Source organism: Camellia sinensis, chromosome 15 (genome assembly GCF_055761805.1).
Source record: "Camellia sinensis isolate YWXY chromosome 15, ASM5576180v1, whole genome shotgun sequence".
Classification (NCBI taxonomy): domain Eukaryota; kingdom Viridiplantae; phylum Streptophyta; class Magnoliopsida; order Ericales; family Theaceae; genus Camellia; species Camellia sinensis.
Window position 1 is genome coordinate 42,875,620 of NC_138975.1, and position 12,280 is coordinate 42,887,899.

General features: G+C 35.3%; 1 protein-coding gene across 1 annotated transcript; it reads right to left on the bottom strand.

Annotated features, from left to right (window-relative positions):
• Window positions 1-8,901: 8,901 nt before the first annotated feature.
• On the bottom strand, window positions 8,902-10,463 carry LOC114321702 (uncharacterized). The gene is made up of 3 exons (XM_082908202.1): window positions 9,868-10,463; window positions 9,485-9,774; window positions 8,902-9,383 (listed from the first exon to the last, which is right to left on the bottom strand). Exons 1-3 carry the CDS (start codon window positions 10,461-10,463, stop codon window positions 8,902-8,904), a joined length of 1,368 nt encoding a protein of 455 aa, XP_082764328.1.
• Window positions 10,464-12,280: the final 1,817 nt, after the last annotated feature.

Consider the following 12,280-nt stretch of genomic DNA (forward strand, 5'->3'; position numbering starts at 1 on the left):
ACGTACATAAAATAATCATAGTATTTGAAGGAAAAATTAAATCCTATGTAAAAGTATGTTCCATAAGTTACAGCATTTATGTGTTGTGAAATGAGTGTATATTTTGACACCATTTTCTGTCAGAACTCAGAAGTACAAAAGAAAAGATTTTATAGAAACTTGAACCTGTTCTCCATATTTTTCTCCGAACATTGCAATAGCCCCAGCTTTTTTAGCATCAGTTAGAGGCATCACTTTAGTTTGCAGAAGTGTAGAGTCCTCAATCCAGCTATTGATCAGTCCTTCAATCTCCATGAGCTCATTATCCAAAAGTGGCGGTGGAAGTTGCAATCAAATCTAAGACGATCAAAAGCGACCAATGAACCAGCTTGTGATGTTTCCTAGCCTATTACTTTTTTAAGTGCAGCTTGTAGCAAATGAGTAGCAGTGTGATGAACCTGCCAAAGAGCAAACAAGGTTCACAAAAAGTCTAATAGAATTTCGAGATAGAAAAATAAACTAACAAACATTATTGTAGAAGTTCGCATCATTAAATATGCAACAAGTGCAGACAAGTTAATTATACTGTAAATATGGTAAAATAAATTATTTAAGCCAGTACGTTAGCTCGATGCCTCAGCTTTGCATCTACCGCAACTTCCACTTCACCGCCAACCTCTATACTTCCCTTCTTGGTAGTACCCTTACGAACAAATATATTACCGACGGATTTTTTGACGTCTTTTATCTCTATAACAGTAGTCTATTGGTTTCCAGGTTCTGAAATAAATAGAAAACCATTGTCTCCAATTTGACCACCTAATTCAACATAAAATGGTGTCCTATTGAGAAAAACTTCCACTTCACTGCCTTCGAAAACCTGTAGCACCGGTTTCCCATTCACCAAGAGAGCCTCAACTACTGCTCTGGTGGAAAGTGTGTCATAACCTAGAAATTCTGTGTCACGAATATTTTCAGCTAGATCTAAAAAAACCTTTATATAACAAATAATAAAAACTAAACTAAACACATCATAACAATTAGTAATGTAACCAAATTAATATCAAATGCATTTCAATATCCCAAATTTTATTCAAATATCCAACAATACTTTCATACCATTTAATTTTTAATTTTTTTTTTAATATTAGTTTGGTGGTGTGTGTGATTTTGCAGCAGTTCCATCACCATCTTCATCTTCATCACCTGGAATGCTTGCTGTAGGGCAGATGGGTAGCTATGGTGGGTATGGATCTGTGACTATGGAGAAAAGTTGTAGGGTAAGTTACACTATACTATACTGCTCTCTAATACTGACTGAATACAAGTTGCTGTCATTATGTAGTTGGGCAGCCAGTGAACACAAAATCATGGTCTAGTTGTCTTCCTCTCTCAACCTAGATTCAGAATTGTATATACATTCCAATCATCCAAAAACTAGCCTTAATTCAAAACCATCCAAAAAGAACTATCCTTAAGTTATAATTGTCCAAAAAGTTATAAACTACCCAAAAACTATATCATATATAAGTTTCTGAACAAGTGTTGTTGTTAAAAAAAATCCTAGTCAAATAAGTGTTGTTGTTCTACAGCATACGGAGAAGCCACCATCCAATGAATTAGGATTTGACAACTGAAACATTTTATAACTAGCATATTCATCTTTATAATTGAACATAATCATTAACAATTCAGATCAACTAAATCCACGTTTGATCTGTTAACAATTAGACCTATTAGATTCTGATAGTAATTGAATAATCACATTTCAACCACAAATTATTGGATTAGATTCAGCTTAGAATACAGTCCATTGATGGGCCTAGTCTCAGGTTTATATACCTTTTCATTTTAAGACAAATTTTCCAAGGACATCTTGTATTTCTGATTTGCCTCACCGCCACCAACAATGATGCTAATTATAGTTGTATTAGTGACCAATTAAGGTGCTTAAAAAGATAAAATCCACATCAGGGACGTTCTTAGTTAACTCGCAGAAATATAATCCCAAGTCTACCACCACAAACTCAAGTGTTATTGACAACATTCATTCAGAATCTTATAGTATGGACTTAGGGCCATATTTTAATTAAATGAGAGGAAAAGCAGAGGGTAATCAAAATATGAAAATAGCTTGTGTATGCTGATATTATTTCATCTTTAGTGAAACTATCTTCTTGTGTGCTAATCTCATGCAAATCTAGACAATCAGGATTACTGCAAGACTGCACCAAGCAAATTTCAATCCTCACCTACAACCAATAGTCCAATTTCCAATCAATAATTCAGAAATCATACCACATTTCTCAGCCAGGCATGGCAATATTTTGTGGTTCCAAAGCATGCCCAGCAAAATGAAATCGCAACACCTACATAAGAGAATACAAAATAGAACATAAATCTTGAATGTAGCCATTTCCCACCTCAATGGTCTACCATCCAAGGTAAACCCATGCATTGATTGAATACATCGAACCGCTTCCTCCTCCTTTGAGTAAGTAATATATCTGGGATAGAAATCACGTTTAAGAACATAACAGTTGTAGTGAAGTAATGGAACAAAAATATGTAAACAAGCCAGTATCAACATACAACTGGATAAAAAGAAGAAATAAACTGCATCTTCAGATTAGGCAGTTTCCTTGTACATATGAACTAATAGAGTAAGCAAGAGATTGAAATGAACAAGCAATGTTTGACAGAAACATTTTGAACTATTTATAACTCAATTTCACTTCTCAAGGAAGATAACAATAAATACATAAACAAAAACTAGCAATAATGAAAACACTTAGACTTACACACTACAAGTATTGTTTGCAAAATGTTGAATAGCACCAGCTGCTGTCCGAGATATAGACACCTTCAGCACCTTTCCATACTGACCAAAATACTCTCTCCGCTGGAGAAGCTGCTAATAAAATGATAAAACTGTTAACGAATAGACCTATACCCCTGTTGTGAAGGGTGGTAAGGGGGAGAGAGTGAGAGAGAGAGCAGAAAAGTACACACGTCTTCATCTGCCAGATTAAGAGGTAACCCCACAATGTAGACAAGATTTCGTTAAATCACTCGCACACTGCTAAGTTGCTTTCTTCCTTCAGATGTTTTACCTTTTGCCTTTCGTGGCTTTACTTTTCTCTCCATATTCATCTCAAAAAAATGATAGCTGTCACAGCATAGCCAGTCTTTATGACAATAGAATTAACAAGCATAATGTGGTACAACGTAGATTCAGAACATGTCAGCAACTAAATGGCATATATACTACTAAAAAAATAGCCATAAGCAAATGTGCATTTTCTAGAGGAATGTAAATTTTTTGCTATAATACAAACCTTTCTTCCTGGGACATGCCAGAATGGATGCAGATTGATGGAAAATTACACTCAACCAGCAAGAAGATATGTTCGAACTGCAGCTCCAGAGATCTTTCCATGCTTATCGAATTGGATCTCTACAAATTTACCAAAACAACTGGTACAACCATCCAGTTATGTAATTTTTCTTGTAATTCAAACCATAGAAGTAGATATAATGAAAAATAGGATACATTTGAAGGAAAAAAAAAGCATCCAACTAGTTCACCAGGAATTGTCGTTTTTCACGGTTTTGGCATTCCCAAATGCTTCCAAGACCGGGTTAGACTGAAAATTCAAAATGGCAAGTGATCGAAAAATTTATAATATCACTTGAAATATTTGAAGTAACGTTGACTTTTACAGACCTCTAATACTTACTGTTCAACTATTCTTCCTCCTTCAACATCAGATCTACCCCCTATGAATGCAAGGTATCTCATAAGCATTTTTGTTGTCTCATCAGACCTAAAAACCGATCTTTCTTCTGCCACTACCCATCCCCTATCACATTACATACTTAGGTAGAATATTGAATAATCGGTATAAACAAAATGCAAAACTGAAAGCATAGAAGGCTGCAAGCCTGCAACCACTGCATTCCTAACTATTTGTAATGTAACCAAATTATTATCAAATGCATTTCAATATCCCAAATTTTATTCAAATATCCAACAATACTAAACATAAGAATCCTAAAAAGCATCTAACTATATCCAACAATTCCAAACATAATAATTCCAAAAAGTATATAACATTCAACAAAAAAACCTATAAAACGAAACAAAGAAAAATTAAATAAATGCCAACGTGCGAAACGATATATATCACTACTGAACCACGAACATCCATCACCAACCTGTGAACAAAAGGATAAAAACATGAGTATTTTATTAATGCATTAACTTCAACAATAATATACAAATATAGTTAAAATTAATCGAAAAATTGTTGTGAAGCTATTGTTTTATCAAGCTGTGGTATACAAAGGTTGTAATGCTAGGATTGTAATACAAAGTTTATATAATTTTATATTGTTGACACATGTTAGGATTGGTTAAATAAAATAAATCAATTTAATGAGGTGTCAAATTTACCTCTATTTCAACCAAGAGAAGTTTCATCCTCCCTTACACCCGATGCATCCTCCCCGACATTATTGCTTGGAACTAACCCCAGAATGTTTGCTAGATCTATCCCATTTTTTGCTGCCAACATTTGAATTATAGTTTGCATTGTACTCATGTTTTGAGCCTGGTCAAGTAACTACTTTCCGTGGTCAGGTAATTCTTGTCGCTGGTCAACTAACTGCTGTTGAAGAACAATCACCTCGGAGTTAGGAGCCTCAAAATGTGTAGAAGATGAAGTACTGTCCTTGCGAATCCCGTATCCCTTCAAGTAGACCAACCTCTTCCCAAGTACTTCCCTGGAAATCTGCTCCTCAGACAATGGATGTGTGACACTAGGTTGAGATTGCTCAGCGATCTTTGAAACCATAGTTTCCTATGAATGAAACATAAATAAGCTTAAAACATAATATCAAAAAGCAAACATTTGTTATTGAAATTGAAATAGTTATGGTTACATGATGTTCCTCAGCCGTATTATTTATCCACACTCCCCCATGTCGGTGACATTTGTGGGTGTCCTCGAATAGTTTCGTAATAGTCGGTTTGCTTCCTTGTACCTTTCATTTCATTAGATTTTCTAGTCAATCAATAATTCTGTATTTATAATTTAGTATGTTCAAATTTGTAAATCTACACTTACAATGATAGATGCTCGCGATGCAAATGATCTCGAGCCGCTCGTATGATTATACTTCACACAACCTCTTGCTTTCATCGCATTCTATAACTTTTCCTACAAATAAAAAAAAGTTAGGTATTAATATACAGGAGGATGTTACTTTAGTAAATATTATTATAAATACCTTCCAATCATTAGTTTCTCACAGATTATCAATCATCCATTCCCAATCATCCTTTGTACAAGGATATAGTATCTGACTTTTGAGCTCAGATACTTTGTCTTCTTTAAGGGATTTGTAGTATGTGTGTAATCTACTTTTCCATTCATTGTACAAAGTTTGGCACTTATGATCAATAATACATCTCACATCCACATCATTATTGTAGTCCCCAAAGTCAAAAGTTTCCTGCAATTGGAAACAATAAAATTCAATATATTTTATATATCATTGCGATTAACATAAATAACATGTTAAATATATAAAACATATATTTCAAATTACCCCAACTCTTGTAACAATGGACTCTCTTAACCCAAAGGCAATTTCTAGCCATCCATCATTTCGGACTGGGGCAAGAGCAGCTGCTAGCGGTGTGGCGTAATCCCCTTCTATTGCTTTGGTCAAACGATTAAGTGTAACGGGTATTCGATCACCACGTTCCTTTCTAATCTTCTCCACATTCTTTCCTCGAGTCGGTCCTCATACACGTTTCTTGCCCAAAATTGGAATTGATGCTATTATGACCAAGATTTTATTCAATTTAGTCGACATAAAACATGAATGCACTAAATAAATATTGAGATAAGAAATTATCATTTCATTTAAGTGGTCATTTATTTCTCACCTGCACTGTTAGTCACAGTACATGGACTTGCAAGGTGGTCAGGTTGAGTGGCGGAGATAGGGAGCTGATCGAGCCTAGTATGTAAGGCAGGGAGATGGATAGGTTGGGTCGAGACCTCAGGTGTGCTCTCTGAATGATTAACTTGTGCAGCTATAGGTCGTCTCGGAAGAGTAAGTGTATCTTCATCAACAGTACTTCTCTTTTCCCTAGGTGTTTGTGAAAAGCGAGCTACACACCTATTTGTTTTCTTACCGGGACCCATATGAATATCCTGACATAATATAAAAAAGAATTGTTAGTACATTTTCAATAATTTAACGTTGCTTAATAAAAAATAAATTTGAAATAACTAAACATACCACAAGTAATATAACAAGTGAAAAAAATAGAGAAATTACTTTTTATACACACATCTATTACCTCAATCACTTGAGAATCAAAAGGCTCGCCATTATCACTTGAAGAACTCAGTCCTTCATCATCATCAAATGGTTGATAGTCCTCGTCATTATCAGTTTCACCCACCTTTCTCTTTCCCACCCCACAACTTTCACTATTGTCATTTTCAATAGAACCAAACATTGAATTCTTGAGGGACGTTATCCCTAGAGCATCAAATCTGATTTTATTTTTTTGGATTGTTTTTTTCCTATCCTTCTCATATTTCGTCATCTTTTGGACTAAGCTGCCGGGCTTCAGAAATGATTTACCGTTTCTGGATATCTTTGTAACTGTACATATGGCATATAATTAAATGAAATGAAATAAGAAACAATGCTATGAAATTTGAAAAACAATGTCATGCAATGTAAACTAAGCAATTTATTATTAAATTATAACACTTGTCCATATAATTAAAAATCAAACACTACATATCATAATCTATATCAAGATCTATATCAGAATCTGCATCAACATCAGGTTGTCTATGCAGTTCATCATCTTCATCATCATTATACTCTATGATTGTGTCATCCTCATCATCATTGTGAACTAAATTCTCTACCATTAGTTGATCATTGAACATGATCTCAGGATCCATATCATCCCTGCTGTATTGAACATCATTATCTTGGATCACTACCCCAACACCATCAGTGGTTTCATCCTGTTGAAAAGCATCATTAGAGACATCATCCCGCTCTGGTATATCCCATACTCCTCGATGCTTAACACGTTCAACGACTCTCCAATTTTTGCCTTTGTTGGTATCATTGATGTAGAATACTTGTCTTACCTGACTAGGTAGAACAAATTGGTCATCTTTATACCAAAGTCTTGCAACATCAATACTTGTGACATGTTCATCGAAGTATATTCTATTCTTGTGACCGGTGTCAATCCATTCACATTGGAACAAAACCACTGTACCCCAATGCAAGTATTTCAATTCCCATATTTTGCACAAGTGGCCGTAAAAATTAATTTGGTTCCCATTATGGTCCCCTTCTACGACCAACCCACTATTTTGGCAGGTACGACGATTTCACGGTTTCTAGTATGGAATCGAATTCCATTGTAGATGCACCTAGAATAAAAGTCAATTACCGGTCCAGGACCATTTGCTAATTACCACAATTCGTCAGTTGCTTCAGGTGACCCTTTCGTTCGCAAATCATTCATCTACATAAAACACCATATAACAAGTATACTAAGTTAATGTGAATTGAAAGTTTCAACAATTGTATTCAGTTTTTTTCTTTAGTATATCTTACACGATTTTTGAACCATTTTGGAAATTCTTCTTGTTGTACCCGAGTTATGTCACGTCCTTGTAGATTATGTAAAATATTCTTCTGCTCCCTACCCAAGAAAATGTGATACATGTAATTAACTTAGAGAGTTCGAAACAAAATGGAATGATTATGTATAAACGTAATTAAATTTAAATACATACTCAATATATGGCTCCACCTCAGAGCTATTGTACAACACAAACCAGTGAGCCATTTCTCGTTCATTTTGCGAAGGGTCAAGAGCCCTTGTGATAGGTGAGAATAGACGAGCATTTTGGGTAAAGACCTCCATCCCGAGACCACGTTCACCACCATCATCATTTCGTTTAGGTTTATCAATCCCTTTTAAGTACATTGAACAAAAAGTAAGACACTCTTTGAAAATGTAAGCCTCAGCGATAGAACCTTCTGGACGTGCTCTATCACTGACATACCCTTTCAAAGTCCCGAGAAACCTTCAACAAAAAATCACAATGAAAATTATGCTTCTTGATGCAAGAAAATTACTTCTTTAACAATAGTCTTTTATGGGTGGATTTTTGCACAATATTTTAGTTATAACAAATTAATAAATAACCATATGTTCAAAATGATTACCTTTCGGTCGAGTACATCCTTCGATATTGCACTGGTCTAGCAAACATGGCCTCACAGGGCAAGTGAACAGCCAAATGGACCATCACATCAAAGAAAGCTGTAGGAAAAATTTTCTCCAACTTGCAAAGTATGAGCATAATTCGTTCCTCCATTTTTTCCAAATCAGTCTGCCTTAATGTTTTTTAGCACAGTTCTTGGAAGAAGTTGCCCAACTCAAATAGTGTTGTACAGGTCTCCTTGTTCACAAAACCACACATGCCAATTGGTAGAAGTCGCTGAAGCAGGACATGACAATCATGGCTTTTCATGCCCGATAATCTTCCATTTTTAGAAGTCACACATCTTGAGATGTTTGCTGCATAGCCATCTGGATAACTAATAGACTTCAAGAATTCACAAAAACCATCTATTTGTCGAGAATCCAATGTAGGCTGCCCGAGGCTTTACAATGGATTCGTTATCTTTCCTCTGCAGATGCAATTCTTTCCTTATGCCCATTTCTTGCAAATCATCACGTGCTTTGTACGTGTCCTTGTTTTTCCCATCTATGGCCAACATCGTCCCGTAAAAGTTTTCACAAATATTCTTCTCAATGTGCATGACATCAAGATTGTGTCGGAGGTTTAATTTCTTCTAATACGGTAGCTCCCACATTATGCTTTTCTTTGTCCAATTCAATTCTTCAGACTCTCGTGGTCTTTTCTTGTTGGTAGGATCCTTTCCAAACTTGACTTCCCGCAATTGATCCAATTGAGCCATTACTTTTTCCACCGGTAAATCCAAGGATTTCTTTCTAAGCTCAGTTAAACCATCAAACTTCTTGTCTTTCCTCCAAAAGTGGTTATCAGGCAAGTAAGCTCGATGACCCACCCACCCAATCTTACTGATCAACCCGCGTGACAACGGATTATCATTACAAGGAGGGCAAGACAAATAACCTTTAGTTCTCCATCCGGACAAGTCACCATATGTAGGGAAGTCATTTATGGTCCACATTACAGCTGTATGCATCCGGAAGGTTTGTTCAGTGAAGGCAGCGTAAGTCATCACTCCATTCTCCCACAAATCCTTCAACTCATCAATCAATGGCCTTAGGTAGACGTCAATATCAGTCCCTGGTTGATTATGTCCAGGAATAAGGACCTCATGAAAAAAGAGGCGTTCATGCATCTCCAAGGTGGGAGGTTATAGGGCATGAGTATGGCAGGCCACATGCTATAGGAAGTGCTCATGATCCCAAAAGGGTTAAACCCATCGGTGGCTAGGCCCAACCTAACATTGCGAGTCTCCTGGGCAAACTGTAGATAATGCAAATCAAATTCCTTCCACTCTTTACAATCAGCCGGATGCCTCCCTACACCATCATCCACACGATTATCACTATGCCATCTCATGTCTTTTGTCGTCTTCCTAGACATGTACAATCTTCTCAACCTAGGTGTCAATGGGAAGTAACGCAATATCTTGTGAGGGATCTTCTTACCCTTGCTATCATTTACTCTGTACCTAGATGCTTAACATGTGGGACATTTTTCCAAGTGAGCATAGTCCTTCCAAAATAGTACACAATCATGTTTACATGCATCGATGGGCTCGTACCCCAAGCCCAAGTCACGTAGTAACTTCTTACACTCGTAAATTGACCCTGGCACCACGTGGCCTTCTGGTAGGAATCGCCTTTGTATCTCCAAAACCTTGTCAAAAGACTTATTGCTCCACATATTTTCTACTTTCACATGTAGCATCTGAATAGCGAATGATAACAAAGTATCAGAGTTTTTGCAACCTAGGTACAAGCAACATTGGGAAGCATCTAACAATTTATCAAAATGCCGTACATCCTCTCTTTCTAGAGTATCACCCTCCATAAAATTCCCTCTATGATAGTCCTCTATCAGTTCATCATATTCATCTTCATCTTCGTCATTCTCACCATTGCTTTCATCAAGGTTATTGTGTTCTGGAAGCTCACCATGTTGTAACCAAGTGGTGTATGATACTATCATCCCACTTATGAGCAAATGAGCCTTCACAATATCATACTCCTGCTTATAAAAGTTACAACAATTGATGCATGGGCACTTAATCTCCCTACCCTCACCCAAATGACCCTTTGCAAATTCAATAAATGAGTTCATCCCATCTACATATGGCTGACTGAATCTATTAGAAATTAACATCCAACTCCTGTCCATATCTGATCATAAGATAGTAGTCAATACCAATAGGACACAACATTTTATTTATTATTATTATTATTATTTATTTATTTATTCTTTAAACATGAAGACAAAGTAGTTAATATAAGTGTAGAGTGACACATCATCGTCAATAAAGGTGCATCTACCTATAGGCTTTTTTAATTTTGTATCAAGGTTTCGACCAACAAATCCTTTAAAATTCTATTATATCTACATATATTATGTATTAAGTTAAGTGTTTTTTACATTTATCAACAAAAAAACAAAAAATATATATATTTTTTTAATGTCTGTTAAATGGTAAAAGGCAGTTGGCATGGCAATGTACTATTCCAATTCATTCCAATATCATTCTTAAAGGACATTATCTAATGGGCTCCTACAAATTAAGGGCATGGGGAAGGACTAAGAGTGGCTACAGGCCTAACCTCTATAATATTTGTGGGAAGGGACTACATTTTTCAATTCCAACCCATATTTTCATACACGGGAACTCAAGCATTTACCACTACACCAATCAATCCCCCCTCTTTGATGAAACTTCTATGTCTATCTAAAAGGGGTTTTCAGTTCTCCTAAAAAGCCCTAGCACAAATTACATCTAGCCACTGCATCTAAATTTTCTACTAATGAACCTATGCATTTACTTCCTGTCATGCAACTTGATCATAAGATTTACACTCTTAGAGCATCTCCAACCACACTCTTTATTTTTCACTAGCTAAAGTATAAAAAAATGACACTTTTTATTTTACCTAATTAGTTTAGCTAGTGTGTGTTCCAACCATACTCTTTATTTTAGCTAGTCATTCAAACTCATTGAACCAATTTTCAAAACAAAAAATGCTATATATATATATTACTCTTTTTCATAGAATACCACATATGCACCTGCTCTCTAATATGGTTGCCAATGTGACATTTGCGATAATATTTTTAAAAATAATATTTTTTAATATTAGTTTTAAAAATATTATAAAAAATAATTTTCAGTAATATTTAATTTTTTTTTATTATAAAATTTATAGTATGTGAATATATTTCAACATATGAATTTGGTGGAACCATCTTGAAAGGGAAGAGAGGGGAAGAATAAAAGAAAATAATAAAGAATATGAATCAACAAAATCACCATGCTTATTCTATCAAGCCTATATATTATAAAACTAATATACACTCCATGTTACTTTTATAACATTCTATCAAAAAACAGGAAAACCTGACAGCAAAAATGAATTCAAGCATTTTTTCCTTGCTAATGGGAATTACCTCACTAATTGAATGACAGTAGTGGATATATATAAGAATATGAATCAACAAAATCACCTACATCTTCAAAAATGTGATATAACCACGCCATATTTAAGTATGCACAAGTGTGCAGACATAACATCTTATAATGCTAATTTTCACTATAAATATTTCAATGTGTAAAAATCAGAATTCTATTAAAAACATAAACTGATGGGACTCGATACTACACAACAACATATGGGGCATCTCAATTAAGCATAGTTCTAGTCTACAACCACATATAAGAGACGAAATCATGATCACTCACAATAATGGGAGTCAATACCAACGAAGCTACATATGCAAACATCTTTATTGCACTCTTAACCATAATGTTTCAGTGTCAGTCACCGAATACAATAAAAAATATAATGGCGTCACATACTCAAACCATTGAACTAGTGGGGACTAGACACTTGCAGAATGAACAAAATTTCATGCACTAACCCAAACAAAGAGGCTAGAGGTACATCGAAATGCTAAAAACCAAACTATCTATAAACACATGGCCACTAGCC